The sequence below is a fragment of the Rutidosis leptorrhynchoides genome, chromosome 1, assembly GCF_046630445.1.
Source record: "Rutidosis leptorrhynchoides isolate AG116_Rl617_1_P2 chromosome 1, CSIRO_AGI_Rlap_v1, whole genome shotgun sequence".
In the NCBI taxonomy this organism is placed as follows: domain Eukaryota; kingdom Viridiplantae; phylum Streptophyta; class Magnoliopsida; order Asterales; family Asteraceae; genus Rutidosis; species Rutidosis leptorrhynchoides.
In genome coordinates this window covers 517,623,868-517,645,418 of record NC_092333.1, presented here as the reverse complement: position 1 = coordinate 517,645,418, position 21,551 = coordinate 517,623,868, and the positions used below count along the sequence as shown (strand labels likewise).

The 21,551-nt window shown below is 30.2% G+C and overlaps 1 protein-coding gene and 1 non-coding gene across 2 annotated transcripts; both read right to left on the bottom strand.

Moving 5' to 3' along the window:
- Nucleotides 1-1,957: 1,957 nt before the first annotated feature.
- LOC139876762 (putative pentatricopeptide repeat-containing protein At3g13770, mitochondrial) lies at nucleotides 1,958-5,018 on the bottom strand. The gene is made up of 3 exons (XM_071864139.1): nucleotides 4,447-5,018; nucleotides 2,685-4,376; nucleotides 1,958-2,162 (listed from the first exon to the last, which is right to left on the bottom strand). The coding sequence occupies exons 1-2, from the start codon at nucleotides 4,922-4,924 to the stop codon at nucleotides 2,935-2,937; spliced, it is 1,920 nt and encodes a 639-aa protein (XP_071720240.1). The 5' UTR covers nucleotides 4,925-5,018; the 3' UTR covers nucleotides 1,958-2,162; nucleotides 2,685-2,934.
- Nucleotides 5,019-17,243: 12,225 nt separating this feature from the next.
- On the bottom strand, nucleotides 17,244-17,350 carry LOC139886990 (small nucleolar RNA R71). The gene has a single exon (XR_011772845.1). It is a non-coding gene; the product is annotated as a small nucleolar RNA R71 (small nucleolar RNA).
- Nucleotides 17,351-21,551: the final 4,201 nt, after the last annotated feature.

The window sequence follows — 21,551 nt, the reverse complement described above, 5'->3', positions numbered from 1 at the left end:
ACATTTTACATGAATTTAAACTAGAATTTTATAGTTTTGAAGCAAAATGAACAATTTTAGACAATTATGTTAAAAATTATCTTTATATTTATGGTTTTTTTTCTTTAGTTACACATATAATTTTTAAAATTTAATATTTAAATGTATACAGTACAATCCGATTAATCTCCGATTAATCCTTCTAAAGTCCCGACCGATTAATCCCCAAATAGCGAATTTTGCAACCTTGATAACATGTATAAAGATTGAATTAAGGATTTTACTAACGATGACAAGTTCACACACTTAAACTTTATCAATAACACATTTAAATTTATTCTATATAGTGGTTGGTTATCAGTTGTGTGGTTATGATTATTTAATTGTACACTTTATCTTATGTACGTTAACAGTAACTCTAAAGGCAATCAAAATTTTACTCTCGTTAAAGATTGCAAACCTATTTCTTTCATGGGACTCAATATGATCAATATGATTGTTGCTAAAGAGGTTTACTCTGCGAACCAATAAAAAAAGTTATCAATATTATGATTAACATCGAGCAATCGTCGTTTATCCCAAGTCGCCAAAATTTAGACAACCCACTCATTCTTAGTGAAATCGTCTCGTGATACAAGTACGAATCATATGCCTATTTCGTTTAAAGTTAATTTCAAAATAAAACTTTTGATTCGATCGACAAGAAATTTTTAGGTCACATGCTCTCGACTCTTGCGTTCAGGTTCGAATTGCAAGAATAGATCCAGATATGTTTATATTCTGACAGGTGTTTATTTATATTATACAACAACCCTACTACGAAATTTTCCTGTAAAACTCGGATTAAGGCAAAGTGACTCGTTAAGCCCTTTTCTATTTATTATTGTCATGGAAGGGCTCCAACTTGCCCTTCTAAAGGCGTTTAACACGTATATTGCATGGGTCTAGAGTCGAAACTTCAAATCTAATTATTTCCACATTTTTATGCAGATAATGTCGTGATAAATTACGAACAGGGACAAGGCTGACACAGTCAACATCCTCCACGTTTTTCAGGATTTTTCACTTAGAATTTGTTTGAAGATTAATATCGTTAAATCGAGTGTTTCTTGGTAGGAATTTTTGATCGAGACATAATTGATGTAGCTCGTGAGACTGGTGTTGAGGTTCCCCTTATGTTCAAGTAACTTAGTCTCCTGATTGGTATTAACATGAACAATGTTGCGACCTAGGAATCGGTGATCTCTCGGTTCAGGAATAAGCTTTCTACATGGAAGGCTCAGTTGCTCTCGGCTGAAGGAAGACTTTCGTTATTGAAATCAGTCCTCAACAGTCCCGTTATATATTACTTAACGATTTTCAAATGCCCGGAAAAAGTTATAAACTCTATTGACGAGCTTTGATCTCGTTTTTTTAGGTTGCGGAGAGAATGGTCAAAAATGACCTGGGTCAAATGATCCGACATTTTAGCTTCATATGAAAAAGTGAACACCCTTTAACCAACAATGAAAATCAGCAAATTTTTATTTATTCAAAGAGAACTCGACCAAAATGCGGCGGAAAGACCAAATGTGGTGCATTTGAAATGAAACAGAAAACTTGGACTGCTCACAAGCACGACGCATTCCTTAAGAAATGTAACGCCTTCTCTAGCTTTCAAGCAGAAAGAGGCGCTTTCATACAGAGTAAGTGGGTCTTAAACCCTGCATTAATCAATTTTTTTTTGCCCATTTTGATACTAATCGAAACCACAACTGAAACTGACTTGAAACATGACAAAGGAAGCCAAAATGTACAGTTTCTCAAACAACACATACCCAAAAAAAATTAGAAAATAAAACAAGCATAATACCATAATCCGACTCAGCAATGACACAATCATAAACGTGACCAAATTACCTTTGAAATTTCCAGTTAACAATTTTATCTACACAACCACCACATGTTAAATTATGCTCAATTCATTCAAATACTACAATCAAACTACTTACCTTATAAACACCAAGTTTTGACCATTAGCCGACCAAGACCTTTACACACAAAATGACAAATACCAAGAACACGGTTAAGGGACAATCTAACCAATAAGTACATCAGCCTCTAAGCTTTCTAGCTACTATTCCACAAGTAATTGCTACTCTTCAATCAGCGAGTTTACCTTTTTCCTTGAGATCCACCTGGTCCTACAAAAGAAGTAAACAATTAAAACATAAGTTAATTGCTTAGTGAGTACAGATATACGTTTATAAATTAATAGTTACAAATGAAAGTTTCTCCCAATGACACCCCCAAGGCCACAACTTAAACATTGGTAAATTATATGCAAGTTCATAGGGTGCACTATCGGAAAGGAAACAAATAAGAAATCATTATGCAAATTAGACAAAGTATTGTAATAATCAGAGATGATTAATTATATTAGCTGTGTCAAATAATTGTTTTATAGTCATGGTATATTTAAAATTATTGGAAAATATCAAGGGGATACACTACTTGTCAATTATATTAAGTGACCCTTTAATTACAGATGTTATATTTTTCAGCTTCAAAATACCATGAAATGCTATGACAGGTACTTTACGAATATAATTTAGCCAGTTTACCATTAACAAATACGGAGTAGATGTTTAATAACAGAATAACATATCTGGATAAAAGCTCACAAATTTATATACATCGAACTCTACTGATTACACTAATCTTACCTGTTTGTTTGACAAAAATGCAGCAAAGAGCATGACTAGATTATCTTTAGTAATGTGGAAATGGATTTTGTTGAACGGGCTAACGTTATCATTCAAACGGAATGTATATAGTAGCTGCTGATGACTTGGTCAACGTCCGACTAGTCCCCGCCTAGTCTCCAACTTTGCAGATTAGTCCCTGCAACCCGACTAGCAACTTTTACAACCTTGTAGCAATGTAATCATTACAATAACCCCACTTAAACGTGCATCACCAATAATCTCCACATGAACAAATACCATCAACAATATGATGGAATCGGTTCTTATCTCTCATAAAAACTTCTCTTCCACAAACTTGAGACACAACTTTAGCAAAACTATGACAATCAACACACACTCGTAAGTTTTTCATTATCCTAATAGTCTTTCCTTCAGGACTACATATCAATCCATACGCTAATGCCAATTTTTCACTATGACCTAATAATATCTTCTCCTTCTGCTCATCGTCCACATCATACAAAACACGGCTCACATCAGGAGAGTATCCATATTCCTTAAGCTTTACTAACAGTTCGTTCATTTTATCATACACTTTATTTATATCTGGATGCAAGTGATCACCTGCGTGAAAAGTATGAAGCGTTTGATCAATTTCAATCCAACTTTTTCCAGGATCCTTTGCAACAGCCTTTTCTTCCATTAAATTTCTTATATTTCTCACATCATCCCATCTTCCTCTAGAGGCAAATAAATTAGAAAGAATAACATAATTTCCGGGATTTTCCGGTTCTATCTCTAAAATCCTTTGACCCGCAATTTCCCCAATTTCAACATTTGAGTGTACTAAACAAGCCCCTAATAAAGAACCCCAAATAGCAGCATTTGGCTCAATCGGCATCTTTTTAATAAAGTCAAATGCTTTTTCAACCTGACCTGCACGACCTAACAAATCGACTACACATCCATAGTGTTCAATATCTGGTACAACACCATCCTTTTCATTCATCTCATCGAAAAATTCCAATCCTTTATTTTCCATCTCACCATGACTGCAACCAGACAATATAGCCAAGTAAGTTACTTTATCGGGTTTGACTTTTTTATCTTTTTTCATCACTTCAAAAAGCTCAGTCAACTCTTTAGCCATACCATGTTTACTATATCCCACAAGCATTGCATTCCATGAAATAACGGTTCTCTCAGGCATTTTATCAAACACCTTCCGAGCATAAGTTAGTTGGCCACATTTTGTGTACGTATCAATTAAAGAGTTTTGAAGTACAACATAAAACGGAACTTCAGACCGAATCACATGGCTATGAATTTGCTTTCCCATTTCATATGCTGCAAGTCCAGATACTGCAGTTAGTACGCTAGCATAAGTAACATAATTAAGAGTCATTCCTTCCCTTAACAACCTACGAAAAAGTTCCAATGCATCTTCATCAAGACCTAATTGGGCATAGCCAGAGATAATGGCGGTCCAAGATACAACATCCCTTTCCGGTAGGTCTTCAAAAACAAAACGAGCTTCATGGATTGCACCGGATTTAGCATACATATCAAGCAAAGAGCACCCGACATATAATTGAGACTCATAATTACTTTTGATAATAAGACTGTGAACTTGCCTACCATACTCAAGTCCACAAATTCCAGTGCAACAAGTGAGCACGGTTGCAAATGTGTACTCGTTTGGCTTGCTACCTGAAAAAGCATACATGGCTCAATAGACACACAACATAACATATAGTGTCAGCATTATGTACATGAATACCTGATCTTAACATCTGCAAAAGGAGATCCAACGCTTCAGAACCATACGATCTCTTCGAATAAGCTGACATCATAGCCGTCCAAGAAACCACATTTTTATCAGGCATTTCATCGAACACTTGGCGTGCTTCCCGTAAACAATCACATTTACTATAAAGTACAAGAAACCTTGTTCCAAGATACAATGGCTGTTTATATTGAGTTTTAATCATGTGGGCCTGAACCCTCTGACCTCCTCTCACAGATTTCTGTTTTATACACTCGTTTAATACGGTGTCATAGGCTTGTAAGTCCATTTGAAGACCAATTTTTGCCATATCTGCCAGTGCATAGGTGAGGTGGCCGTTGGAGCATAAAGTTTCTAAATTTGTTGGTGAAATAGTAGAAGATGAAGATGCAAATCGTTGGGTTATTTGGAATGAGAGTGAATATAATATGTTTCTTGAAAAACCGGCGAAAAGGTGTATTTCCCTACGCATGTTGAAGAGAGCAAAGATTGAAAAGAATTGAGAGATTTATAAAAACATTCTGGTTTATGAAATGTTGTGGGTGAAAGAACTAGTTGATCCAAATACAAACACTAAACACTTCTAAATTAAAAACACTCGAACAATTTTGAGGTCACTAAAGTTTGTTTGTATTCGTAGACCATGTACATTTGAAGATGATTTTACAAGCTATCTAAATTTATCTTTTTTGTTTGTAGACTACAAATATTTGAAAGTAATTTTGTGAGTTCAAATTACAAAATACGTCATATTTTTTTTTCAGTTTATTCCAACGCAGCTATATACTTTAAAAAAATACTATTTTAGATCGTAGACTTTAAAAATGTGTATTAATATAAACAAAATGTGATCGGTTATCAAGTAAACCTGTAAAATTAATTATATGATACTGTAGTTTTTTTAATTAAAAAAAGATTACACAAACAGTCCCCGTAGTCAGGGGCGAATCTAGGTGTGACCCCGTGGGATCACGGCACACCACTAGTTCGAAAATTTTTAGTAAAAAAATCCGTTAAATTGTATAGGACACCACTAAATTTAATTGGAGGACCTCATATATTTTTTAAATTTATAGTTTTTCTTTTAAATTGTATAGGACACTAGTAAATTTAACTACTCGAACCCCATATATTTTTCGAATTTGTATTTTTTTTAAAGTAAACTACCATGAAAATAATATTCAAATATAATTAGTGATGAAAAAATTTTCTGAACCCCATTAAATTATAATCCTGAAATCGCCACTGCCAGTAGTTCGCTCATTTTACATGTGTACTTCTTGATACTAACAGACAATAAAAAGTCCAATTAAATCAAATCACATGCCAAGCATGTGTGGGTTTTCGATTTGAACAACACCCGAACAATTAAATCTATATTCCAACCATCACCATCTCAACATTTTCATTGGCATCACAAACAAGAACAAACCTTTAAATTAACTCAAATTCAATCCCAATCGGATACATCAAATAAATAAAGAAAATTAGATCCTTCTTTAAAAAAAATCTAGTAAACTTTCGAATTAAACTTAGAAAAAATTGATCTTTATGTTCACGTGCCCAATCATATCCTTTTTAATCATGTATCATATCTGCTCTAAAGTTTTTCTCAATACAAATACACGTTTCAGTGCAATCAGATATGATTGCACTTTTTAAAAAATAAAAGGTTTCTAAATGCAAAATATAACTGAGGGAGTGTAATATAGTGTGTATAATCAAGGAACGAATGGAGAAAAAAAATCTTTTATGCCCTATCACTTAAAAATTCTTTTATGCCCTATCACTTTAAATTTATAAGGGCTAGCGGGTACCATGTCTTGTAATTGAGCCTTGCCAACTCTTTATTTGGTTGAAGTTCTTTTAATTTTTATAATATCATTTCTAATAGTGTCTGTGATATTACGGGCAGTTTGTCAAATAAAGCAACCTACCTGTGACTAAGCAATGTCAGTTTTCGACATTTTTAACCGTTGTGTTAGTTTTTTGTGTCAAATATTGGATAGGGTGATGTGGTAAAATCTGATTGAAAATTGAGTAGAAAAACTAATTTAATTATAAAAATATATATTTATTAAATCATAAAAATCAGTGTTTGGTTGAAGGAGGAAATGACAATTTTTTTCGCCGGAAAGTCCAACTGACGCCTTTGATTGACGCCCCGTGCCCCCGTTAGACTCCATCAGTTTTCGTCACTTTTGCCATGTTAGTCACACCTCATCTAAAGCCTCAGACTGACGGACTCTTATAAGTGGTCTAATAAATAATAATCAAGTATGTATATTGTCAAATAAAATATAAATAAAAAAAATTGTACATAGTATTTTAGTTGTTCACGTTACTATTATTTTTTACTTTAAACAAATAACTATTACAAATTATTAGATTTTCATGATTATTTGTTACTTTCAATTTAAATAATTGAATCACTCTTTTATTGAGTATAAAATTTAAATTTACTTTAACCTATTATTAGTATATATTTTAAATAACAAACTTACTAAAGTCTCCGTATTACTTTTAAAACAATAGAATTATTTCAAAAAATTAATAATAAATGGGTTCTAAATTTTTATGTCTTTTATTATTATTTTGAAAACGTGGAACTTAGAAAGAAAAAAAAAAGGGGGGACATTCATCAAAATGATGAATTCCTCAAAGAAAACAAGCGTACAAATTGCGATCATGAGACAAACCTCTACGACGAAACAAGAAGCGAAGAAACTGACCTACAACGACTCACAACTTACAAACGTAAACGAACTGAAGTAATGCAGAGATTAAAAAAAAAAAGATCTAAAAAAAAGAAACTACCTAAAGACACAAAGCTACCGAAAGTTGAAATATCTCCAAACTTGACCCTTAAGTGAAATGCGGCCTACAAACAGATATCCTCCAACACTGAACAAAATCACTCGTAGCCGACCCACACAAATATATACCCCAGAACTACATGAATAGATCTTCATCCTCACTCTCGACGCCTTCATTGAAATCACCATACATTTTTAATTCGGCACCCTGAATCCTCTCTTTCTTCATGGCCTTTGACTTAGAAGATTTGACTTTCGACCTAGACTTAATGATCTTTCCTTCAAAACGAGCGATCATGAAATGCACCATAATAGAGTCGAAAAAACTCAACAAAGAACCACTAATCTTCTAGCCCAACCCGATATCAAACAAATTATAATCTTTAAGTTGAAAAAACCTCGAAATCCTCTTCATGTTTCCTATTACTTGTAAGGTGTGGTAGACTTATTGTCAATTTGTTATGGTAAGTTAAACGATTACATTACAAACATTTTTTCATGAGTTAAATACTTACTTCACAAACTATGTATAACGAACCGTCCAAATCCATAAGGACGAATACATTAACATATGGTTCTATTGCGAGGTATTTGACCTCTACATGATACATTTTACAAACATTGCATTCGTTTTTAAAAGACAAACTTTCATTACATCGAAAGTTGACGGCATGCATAGCATTTCATAATATATCCAAAAATGACTTAATAATAATCTTGTTGAACTCAATGACTCGAATGCAATGTCTTTTGAAATATGTCATGAATGACTCCAAGTAATATCTCTAAAATGAGCAAATGCACAGCGGAAGGTTTCTTTAATACCTGAGAATAAACATGCTTAAAAGTACCAACCAAAAGGTTGGTGAGTTCATAAATTTATCATAAAATAATAAAAATTCTGGAATTTTGATAGACTACAAGATTTAAATACTGCATGATACAAATGAGCCCGAATTCTATACCCACCTGTAATGTACATGCGATTTCTTTTAAATACAGTACACATATCTCGTGTACAAAATCACTTTTCAACAATTCTTTATAACCGTACACATATCTCGTGTACAAAATATCATACACATAACCTGTGTATAAAAATCATTCTCTCGATATATAACATTCTCTTTGCTTTGCTAGAATTGGTAACCGACCTTAACATTTAATGCGCATCATAAATATCCCTAAAATAAACAGAACTTTCAGTTTGTAATAATATATAAACCTCGAAGTACTAAACACCACGCTCACTAGCTTTTCCGTCTAGTGAACATTCTGGGTGGGGGTGTTAAACCCGGTAGCTACCATTAGGATTCGCGTGAATTAGGGGCCATACCCTTTTCCTAATTCTTAGGTTACCAAACTATAATAATCAAGGGAAAATATTCACATCAATTAGTGGCAATTATAACGTCCAACTAATTCAACCATAATCAACAGAACTTCTGTCTGTATAATAATTCATTCGAGGAATGTTTTGCTTGTGTCTATCTCGTCAAACATTTATAAAAGCATCTCATGTATTCTCAGTCCAAAAATATAGATTTCAAAGGCATTTAATAAAACAGTTGTAAAAACAGCGCATGTATTCTCAGTCTCAAAAATATAAAGAGTAAAAGGGAATCAAATGAACTCACAATACTATATTTTATAGTAAAAATACATATGACGAAACTGAACAATGCAGGGTTGGCCTCGGATTCACGAACCTATATTATTCATATATATATATATATATATATATATATATATATATATATATATATATATATATATATATATATATATATATATATATATATATATATATATATATATATATATATATATATATATATATATATATTAAAACATATACTCGTAATCGAACAATTTCATATTTTATAACCTTATATATATTATTTATTTAATTTTTATATATATTTGAAAATGATTATTATTTATATAGTTATATATATATATATATATATATATATATATATATATATATATATATATATATATATATATATTAAAAATACCTAATTTGTTATATATGAATATTTATATAAAGATTGTTAATATAATTAATTCATACTTAAATGTAATATTACTTTTAGGTATATTATTATATACATGATAATGTATAATATTAATAATAGTAAATAAAAGTTGTATTTAATTATAATGTTAATAATTTTTAATATTAATAATACCAATAATGATAATCCTATTAATAATACTTATGTTAATGATAATAACTCTAATACTTATAAAATAATAGTAATACTAATATTTATGAAAATTGTATTATTTTCATAATAATAATAATATTAATCATACTCGTAATAATGATAATAATACTAAAATGGTAAAATTCATAATAATAATATTAGTAATATTTATAATAATACTAATGATAATATAAAAAAAATTTACTAATAATACTAGTAATAGTAATAATTTTAGTGGTAACAATAATAATAATAATAATAGTAATCAAAATTAAAATTTTAATTATGTTAATAATAATACATGGTATAATAATTATAATAGTTATAATACTAATAATAATTATTATTAAAATCATAATAATAATAATGATAATAATTTTAATTCTAATAATAATAATAATAATAATAATAATAATAATAATAATAATAATTTTTGGTTTAGAAAACTACCTCCAAAAGCCTTTCTAAAAAAAATGCCCCGAATCGGGCTCGAACCCGCGACCTCCTGATTAACACACAACATGCCCAACCTTCCCGCCTGTTCTATTTTTCTAACATTTTATTCAGTTTATAAATACTTAACCCGTAATTCTTTTGTTCCTATTTCTCATTCTTCTGCTCGATAGTAATCGACCAAAGACCCATTGTAACATCAAATAATTTGTTTGGTTTAGGTTTGTAACTGAAACAGAAACGTACTTATGTAATATTTGATTCAATCAAACAACAGGAAAATAATTGAGCAGCTGCAACAGTTCACGAACCAAACATGAACTCAAATTCGCGTTTTTAAAATCTAAACATTTATATGATGTATTTACAACTTGAAATAGGTTCAAAATCATTCTTATAAACTTTATAAATCATCAATTAGACTTGAATTACAACAGAGAACTTGAATTTAATCGAAGAACATTGTTTGACTTTTTGAATTTGAAACTTTGACTCACGAATTCGTGATCAATATGAAAAATTGGAGATTGAAACTTTCCAGATACTTTGAATGAAAGATTTCTAACAATATTGCATTTAAGGATTTTGAATTTCGATACAAAATCATGTTTTGAGTAAAAAGTGTTCATAACAGAGGTTCGTGCTGTATTTCAATTCTTCTGTTTAATTTAAATCAAATATAAGCTGTCAAATGGATTGTGTAATTGATAATGGTAGTGGAAGGTTGAATGAGTTTTCCCAAAAAACAGAGTAATCGTTTGTTATATATCCAATTGTGTCGACAGGTTTGGAATCAATCAGTACAGAAATAATAATAAAAAAAAAGTTGAAAGTGATTGCAAACTGATTTTGGATATTTCTGAAATCGAAATCGTTCTGGTACAGATTTTAAAGACAGAATCCAAAATCACCTATAGATTGATAATGATTTGAAACAGAATACGTATTTATTTGTGTATATTATTGTATATAACCATATTTTTATATATTTAACTGTATACTTAATTATATATAAATATATAACTGTATGTATTTTATATATATCTAATTTTTCTATATATGTTAATATGTCTGTATATATTTATATCTGTGTTTATAAAGTTTATAATCAATATTAATAATAAATATATATATATATATATATATATATATAAGTAATAATAACAATTCTAATTAATAAAACTGTATTTATAATACTTATTATTAATTATAGAAATAGAATTACTAATAATAATAATAAATATAGAAATACTTATAATAATAATAAAAGTAAATATAATAAAAATATAATGATATTAGTAATAACAATAATGATAATTTCAATGATAATAATAATATTATTAATGATACTAATAATATTACTAGTTATAATAATATTAATATTATTAATGATAATAATATTAATATTAAAAATATAACAACTTATACATATCAAGTTTTTATACATATATTTATATCTCATATTAGAGTTAATAATATTAATAATACAAATATTAATATCAATATTAACATTAGTAATAATAATGAAAGTAATAATAATATTGATATATCATTTATATTTTAATTTATAATAATATATTAACTTTACACTATATTATATAATAATATTTATTAAATATTATATATCACAATATATTAATAATTATTAATAGAATTCATATATAGACTCATAATAATATATATGGCTGATGTACTTCATAGTTGGGCTGTACCTACTCGTCCTGCGATAGCCTAATAATATATATGTATAATAGTAATTTATTTATTCTATTTATTATTTTACATATTTAATTTCTAATGATTAAAGTATACTTTATTAATTCAAAATATTATATCCATACATATATTTATATATATATATATATTTATATATATATATATATATATATATATATATATATATATATATATATATATATATACATATATATATACATATATATATATATATATATATATATACATATATATATATATATACATATATATATATATATATATATATATATATATATATTTATTTATTTATTTATTTACAACCAATGTTCGTAAATCGTCGGGAATAGTCAAAGGTTAAACGAATACATTAAAACGGTTCAAAATTTTGAGACTCAACTTTACAGACTTTGCTTATCGTGTCTAAATCATATTAAAGTTAAAGTTTAAATTTGATCGAAAATTTTCGGGTCGTCACACTATATTTGGTAGAACTATGGTCACTATTTCAATTGATCTTTTTATCTACCTAAAAATTTAATAAATGTACCTTCAAAATGCAGAAACAAATCATCTTAAAAGTTCAATAAAAGTACCTTCAAAATGAAAAAACCAATTACCAATAAATCATAAGTACATAATCAGTATCATTATACCCGACAATGCAATAAATTAATCACTTTTTTATAGATAGATATCATAAAGTGTTTTACTTAAAATTATTTAGTCGGAGGACCGACTCTAGAGTAGGATAGATTGGGTGATCGCCTGAGGTGAGGACACCATAGCTAGAGGGACAAAAAGCGAATTTTAATTGACAACTGGCAAGCTTTGACCGCTTGAGTTTGCTTCTATTTTTAAATTTTGAGTTGGTTTGAGTTCTACAAAGTGTATTTTTAGACGTAACTTTAAAGAAACTTTCGTTTAAATTGGTAATGGAAAGAGATCATCGGGTGTGTTTGGACGAAAGTAGCTGGAGCTGGAGCTGGAGCTTATTTTTAAAGCTGGTAGCTGGAGCTTATTACTTTTTATAAATGTTTGATAAACTAGCTGGAGCTTTTTTTCAGTTCATAAGCTCTACTTTTTTTTCATAAGCTACTACAAGTAGCTTATTTTTTTAGAGCTTATGATTTTCATAAGCTCTACTTTTTTTGTCTGCCAAACGAAGCTTATGACTTGGAGCTTATTAAAATCATAAGCTCAAGCTCCTATAAGCTTTCATAATCTCCAATAAGCTACGCACCAAACACACCCTACGAGTGTGTTTGGCGCGTAACTTATTGAAGCTTATGGGAGCTTGAGCTTATGATTTTAATAAGCTCCAAGTCATAAGCTTCGTTTGGTAGACAAAAAAAAGTATAGCTTATGAAAATCATAAGCTTTGAAAAAAAAAGCTACTTGTAGTAGCTTATGAAAAAAAGTAGAGCTTATGAACTGAAAAATAAAGCTCCAGCTAGTTTACCAAACATTTATAAAAAATAATAAGTGATAATGCTAAAAACGAACATATATTTCATAGTATTATCCCTCAAGAAAAACAAGCTTTTAGTTGCAATTGTTCTATTTACAAGTGATATTCGTTTAAATAATAAAACGTGAAGACAAAAGACAGATTCGACGATTTGAAGACGTAAACGACCAAAAAGCTAAAAAGTACAATCCAAGTGGATCAATTTATTGATAAGAAACGTCTAAAAATTACAAGAGTACGAGCCGCGAAACGCAAAGTACAAGATATTAAATAGTACGCAAGGACGTTCGAAAATCCGGAACCGGGACCAGAGTCGACTCTCAACGCGCGACGCAATGGAGCTAAAATTACAAGTCAACGGAGTACAAGAATATAATATAATATATAATTAATTATATAAAATTATATATATTATATTATATATATATTATAAAACTCGAGCAGCCCACGTTTTTGGAAGCATATGTCACCAGGAAAAGGCGGCCATGCGACCGCATGGCCAGGAAGCACAAAATCCATGCGGTCGCATGGAAGCACAAAATCCATGCGGTCGCATGGATCACTGTAGCAGTTGAGGTCCTATAAAGTTCGCGTGTTTTGGCCGAATTTTTTACACCTTTTCATCAATCTCTCTTACTCTCAAATATATATATATATATTTATATTTATAATTTTAATTTTAATTTTAAATTAATAATAATAAGGTTATAGTGGCGAATGTTGTAAGTGTGTAAGTCGAGATTCTGTCCGTGTAACGCTACGCTATTAATACTCATTGTAAGTTATGTTCAACCTTTTTAAATTAATGTCTCGTAGCTAAGTTATTATTATGCTTATTTAAATCGAAGTAATCGTGATGTTAGACTAAATATTAAAGACGGGGTTATTGGGCTTTGTACCATAATTGGGGTTTGAACAAAAGAACGACACTTGTGGAAATTAGACTATGGACTATTAATGGGCTTTATATTTGTTTAACTGAATGATAATTCGTTAATTTAATATGGAGATTTACAATTGGACGTACCTATAAATAACCACATACACTCGATCGGACACGATGGGCGGGATATTTATAAGTACTAATAATCGTTCATTTAACCGGACACGGGAATGGATTAATAGTCAATAGACTCATTAAAACAGGGGTGAATTATGTACAAGGACACTTGGCGTAATTGTTAACAAAGTATTAAAACTTTGGGTTACACGCAGTCGATATCCTGGTGTTATTATTAAACAAAGTATTAAGACCTTGTTATAGTTTAAGTCCCCAATTAGTTGGAATATTTGACTTCGGATATAAGGATAATTTGACGAGGACACTCGCACTTTATATTTATGACTGATGGATTGTTATGGACAAAAACCAGATAGACATATCGAGTAATCCAGGAAAAAGGACAAAACCCATGGTAATAAACTAAAATCAACACGTCGAACATCATGATTATGGAAGTTTAAATAAGTATAATTCCTTTATTTTATATCTCATCGCACTTTTATTTACTGTCATTTTATTTATCGCACTTTTAATTATCGTACTTTTTAATTATCGCAACTTTTATTTACTGTCATTTTATTTATCGCACTTTTAATTATCGCAATTTTATTATCGTCATTTACTTTACGCTTTAAATTAAAGTTAAATTTATTTTTAATATTTTGCATTAGGTTTTAACTGCGACTTAAGACATAAAATCGACAAACCGGTCATTAAACGGTAAAATCCCCTTTTTATAATAATAATAATAATAATATTACTTATATATATATATATATATATATATATATATATATATATATATATATATAGCTTTAAAACTATAGCGTTAAACTTGGCTAGCTCCCTGTGGAACGAACCGGACTTACTAAAAACTACACTACTGTACGATTAGGTACACTGCCTATAAGTGTTGTAGCAAGGTTTAGGTATATTCCATTCAATAAATAAATAAATAACTTGTGTAAAATTGTATCGTATTTAATAGTATTTCGCCATAAAAATATAACTATTTCGTATACACCTCTGCGCACATCAAGTATTTTTTGCGCCGCTGCCGGGGACCCGAAAGCGAAACGCTATATATATAAAAAAAATTTTATTAAGTTTTAATTTTTTTGTAAAAATACGTTTTAAAAATTATAAATTCAAAAATATAAAAAGAAAAATAAAATATATATATTTTTAAGAGTTTGTTTAAAATATATAAAATTATAAAGTTTTCCTATTTCTATTTTAGTTTTTAAAAAATTAAGTTTTTATTTATTTTATATAAATAAATTAAAAACAGAAAAATAATTTATAAAACAGAATATATATATATATATATATATATATATATATATATATATATATATATATATATATATATATATATATATATATATATATATATATATATATAAAAGAATCGGACCTGGTATTGTAGCAGCCCAAGACCTGGCCTGGTATCCGAAACCATGCGATCGCATGTCCCAGCCATATAAAACTCATGCGATCGCATGAGTCTGTCTGACAGGTCTGATCCCAGTAATTATTACGCAGTAGGGTTTTAATAATAATTATTATTAATTTATTAACCCTAATTAGGGTTTAATTATTTAATTAATTTTTATTAATTAGTTTTAGTTTTATTAATTAATTTGTATTTTAAGTTTTAATTAGTTTTAAACTTAATACTTTTATAAAATTATAATACAAAAATAATATTTTTGTAAAATTGTATTTTTATAACTTTAAGCCTATTTTTATATTTTGTATATTTTTAATCGTTTAATCGTAATTTGTATTTTTTCGTTCGTAATTAGTTTAAATTTAGTATTTTGCCGTAGTTATTTTTATTTCTAAATTTTTAGGCTTTGCCGTAAAATCCCTTAAGTACTTTTTCTTTAGACTAAGATTTAGGTGCTTTAGAATTTTACGACGCCGTTTTAAGATTTTAGTACTTATTAAGTTATCGCCGTTTTGGATATAGAATTCCTTTTAAGCTTTAATACCTTTAGACATAAGTTTTAATTTTTAGTTTTTAGACTTTTAAGTTTCGACGCTGCATTTTATTATTTTTCGACTGTTTGTTTTTCGATATTTGTTTTTCGACGCTTATTTTTCGACCTTTTATTTTTCGACATTTTACGACGCACTCTTTTTCTTTCTCATTTCTCGACGCTCTAGTTTTTAGGACATAGAATTTTTTATTTCTTCTCTAAAATTTCAAAACGAAAAATTATTTTAAGCGGTTAAATTGATAGACATCCAAAATTTTCTGGTTCGTAGTAATAGTTGGATTTGTTAGTGGCGAGTTGTGGGCTTCCAATTTAAAGGGTCCTGGCTACCTGCTGCATCTATTGGCTATTCGAAACGTGGGCAAAATCAGAAAAGTCTATTAATTTGATAACTTATATAATTTTTATTTTTATATCTAATAGGATATTCAGTGAATGCACCGAGCAAAACGTTCATCACCTTTCATACGTTCACCACCTGTAACTCGATCAAGACATCTAGCCAATATTGTCGCCGTTGATTTTTCTTTAGAATCGTCATCTAGTCGACCAAGTACTCCAATTCAAATTTCCGATAATCCATTTTTTGAACCCGACCTCACAATTGAGAATCCGGAGGATATTCAGGGACAATTCAGAGATCCTGAACCATAAATCACTCATCCAGAGATTGTCGAGGAAGAAACCATTAAGTCAGAATCATATAGTGGTTCAGATTCAACAAACTCAATCATGGAAAATCTAGAACCTCTAAGTATGGAAGACCGAATGAGAGCTAAACGCACTAGCCAAGGTCATGCAATTACTCAACCAGACATTAATGCGCCAGATTATGAAATCAAAGGACAAATCCTACACATGGTAACCAATCAATGCCAATTTAGTGGTGCGCCGAAGGAAGATCCAAACGAACATGTTCGTACCTTTAATAGGATTTGTACTCTATTTAAAATCCGAGAAGTGGAGGATGAACAGATATATCTCATGTTATTTCCCTGGACTTTAAAGGGAGAATCCAAAGATTGGTTAGAATCGTTACCTGAAGGGGCGATTAATACATGTGATGTCTTAGTTGAAAATTTTCTTAAACAATTCTTTCCGGCATCTAAAGCCGTGAGACTTCAAGGAGAAATTGTTACGTTCACACAAAAGCCAAATGAAACTATATATGAGGCATGGACAAGATTTGAAAAGTTATTGAGAGGATGTCCGCAACATGGTTTAGACACTTATCAAATAGTACAAATATTCTACCAAGGATGCGACATCACTACACGCAAAGACATCGATATAGCAGCTGGTGGTTCCATTATGAAGAAAACCGCAACTAAAGCTTACAAAATTATTGATAACACTGCTTCCCACTCACATGAGTGTCACTAAGAAAAAGATATCGTTAGATCATCTAAAGCAGCTAGAGCCGATTCTAGCCATAACTTTGATTCCATTTCCGCAAAGATAGATGCTGTCGAGAGACGAATGGAAAAGATGACTAAAGATATTCACGCAATACGAATTAGTTGTGAGCAGTGTGGAGGACCACATTTGATAAAAGATTGTCTCAGTATTGAACAAACAATGGAACAAAGAGAGAATGTTTCATACATGAACCAAAGGCCTGGAAATAATTATCAACCGCCAAGACCAAACTACAATCAAAATCAGAATTATAACCGAAATGTTCCATATAACAATCAACAAGGTCCTAGCAATCAACAAGTATCCAACAATACTTACAATCAGAAAAGACCTATTTTTCCAATTAAACCACCACAAACCGATGATAAAAAGTCAAATTTAGAAGATATGATGTCGAAGCTAGTTGAATCTCAAACTCAATTTTTCACATCTTGGAAACAAACCAATGAACAAAATGCTCAAGCATTTAGAAATCAACAAGCTTCTATTCAAAATCTAGAACAAGAAGTGAGCAACCTAGCAAGGTTGATTGGTGAAAGAAAACCGGGAAGTCTACCTAGTGATACAAATGCTAACCCCCGGAATGAAACAGCTAAAGTCATTACCACAAGAAGTGGTATTATGAAATGTCCCGTTCTTATTGATTAAAAATGTTCCATATTAATTGATTTCGTTGCGAGGTTTTGACCTCTATATGAGACGTTTTTCAAAGACTGCATTCATTTTAAAACAAACCATAACCTTTATTTCATCAATAAAGGTTTAAAAAGCTTTACGTAGATTATCAAATAATGATAATCTAAAATATCCTGTTTACACACGACCATTACATAATGGTTTACAATACAAATATGTTACAACAAAATAAGTTTCTTGAATGCAGTTTTTACACAATATCATACAAGCATGGACTCCAAATCTCGTCCTTATTTAAGTATGCGACAGCGGAAGCTCTTAATAATCACCTGAGAATAAACATGCTTAAAACGTCAACAAAAATGTTGGTGAGTTATAGGTTTAACCTATATATATCAAATCATAATAATAGACCACAAGATTTCATATTTCAATACACATCCCATACATAGAGATAAAAATCATTCATATGGTGAACACCTGGTAACCGACATTAACAAGATGCATATATAAGAATATCTCCATCATTCCGGGACACCCTTCGGATATGATATAAATTTCGAAGTACTAAAGCATCCGGTACTTTGGATGGGGCTTGTTGGGCCCGATAGATCTATCTTTAGGATTCGCGTGAATTAGGGTGTCTGTTCCCTAATTCTTAGATTACCAGACTTAATAAAAAGGGGCATATTCGATTTCGATAATTCAACCATAGAATGTAGTTTCACGTACTTGTGTCTATTTTGTAAATCATTTATAAAACCTGCATGTATTCTCATCCCAAAAATATTAGATTTTAAAAGTGGGACTTGAAGGTATTTCATATGCCCAAGAGACATAATTAATTAATGTGGCCAATATGTTATGATCCAAGTCGGGTCATACCCAATAACAAACTATCAACACTTTTATGTATTTGTTTTAACGATAGGATCTTTAAAACTAATACTAAATACTTAGACTTTGAAATTGGTTTTCTAAAGTGAAATGCTAGAAATAATTATATGGATAATTATTTATATAAGTTTAATTATTTTATTAAACTAACACTTGTGACATATTATTTTATAATGGGCTTATAAATTATATGCACATGTATAAAAAAATGGGTGGAAGATATATGCATGTTTAAGGAAGTAATAAAAAAAAAAAAAAAAAGGAAAAAGGGGGTAAAAATGGCGGCCTCTTTTGGGGTATCCAAGGAGCCATTTTACCTTGGTTCACTCCTTGTTATTATTACTTGATGCATGCATTTGGTTCACCCAATACACACATTCATTCTAGCATTTTTCAAACTTGCAAAAATCTCTCTTCTTTTCTCTCTACCTTGGCCGAAATTTTGGGAGGTTCCAAAGGGTTTTTGGTTGATCTTGCAAGTGTTCTAAGTGTCCTAAATCCTAACCAAGAATAAGGGTGTTGATACTAAGGTTTTTGGGTATTATCTCTTGAGGTTTCAAGTTAGAAACTAGCTTCACTTCATCATCTTCATCTTGTTACTTCTACCTCCCTTTGGAGAAGGTATAAACCCTAACTAGCTTCTATTTACATTTTAGTATATTGCACAAGACTAGATTTATGAAATGGAATACATTTTAAAAGGTTAAAATACACATGTTCTTAAGATGAAAATTGCTTCCGCTTGCTATATACATATACACGAATTCATATACATACATAAATGGGTCTTGTGACTTGTTTACATGTGGTATTCCATCAATGGTATCTAGAGCCAAAGTCTTGTTAATATGCTTCTTGTTTTTGGCTAGTAAACTCATTTATTTTACAATCTACCAACATGCATGAAAGTAGAATGTAAAAATCATGAGTTTTGGTGGGTTTGTTGGTTTGGCCGAATTTTTGGACCCCAAAAGTGGGTTTGGGACTTCAAGTTTGGCCAAGATTTGATGTTATGTTATTGTTCACAATCGAGCCTAGACCGTGTGGTTGAATGTTTGAATGATTTGGTTATTATTCATGGTTGTAATATTCATTCATTTGGTTTGTATTAATTTGTAATAATTTTGTAATTTTGGTGTGTAATAAGTTGTAAGTAATCTTGTAATTTTTCATGTAATTTATTCTATTTGTTTGTAAAAATAGAATAGGTTGTTACTTCATTTTCTAGAAAAATTGTATTAGGATATAATTTTGTAAAAAGAAAATGAAGATTACAAGATGGAGCTTTGAAGATTACAAGATTAAGTGGGAGATTTTGTTTAAAAATCTCTTGCTTTCTTTTGTTAACCCTTACCGGTGACATTTGTTTTTTGGCTAAACAAATGCCCACCAAAATGGCTCCCGATTGTGAACATATTTTGTTATGCATGTTTGTGTATGTTTGTATGATTGGTTGCTACAAGATTATCACATGTTAACAACTTGCTTAATACATTATAAATGGTTATAATAAAACATAACATAACGACAGTAATAATTGGTTATTAGACCTAAATAAAATGGTTTATTTAAAAAGTATTAAATTGGTTCATAACTAGTAATTGGTTTTACTAAAAGGACATGAAAATGGGTTTTTCAAAATTTACTACACACCAAATGCATGTTGGTGTATAGCATTTTGTTTTCTAAAACTAGAATGTAGAAGACTTAAATCCCTTTAACTAAAACAAGGTAAACAAGTTAAACGCCATCCTTTTGTGAAAACACTTAGACATATTAAGAAACTCTTGACGGGATAAAGGTCACCTAACCGTCATGAGCGGACTAATATGAATAAGGTAAATTTCGCACACTAGTGGGATAAAGGTCACATAACCACTTGTTTGTTAAATTTACATGTCTACACAAGTAGGACGACTTGATTTGGGAATCATGAACTTAGGGTCACCGAAGCATGAGGAACAAATAAGCGTTGATGGGATTAATATGCCATGCAAAAGGATTGCATGATCCCATAACTTAGAAGTTGCAAAAGGATTGCAATTGTCATTATGACTACCTAGCTAAATCAAATGACGGGATAAAGGTCACCTAACCGAAATTTGATTTACCGTTGGATTCTAATATTTAATAAAACAAATTAAAAGGGTATTGTTTATTGAATTTAAAATCGATACTTAAAAGGACTTTGTTGAATTTTGTAGATGGCCGCTAATAACAACAACAACAACATGCAAAACGCACCACTTAACATGAACAACCTATCATTAAGGTCTCTCTTAGAGAAAGACAAACTCAACCATACAAACTTTATGGATTGGTTTCGCAATCTTCGGATTGTCCTCAAACAAGAGGATAAAGTGTATGTACTTGAGGACCCCATTCCCGATCAACCGGATGAGAATGATGTGGAGGCAATGGCCTCTTACGATAAGTATTGCCACGACTCCCTTCAAGTCTCATGCCTAATGC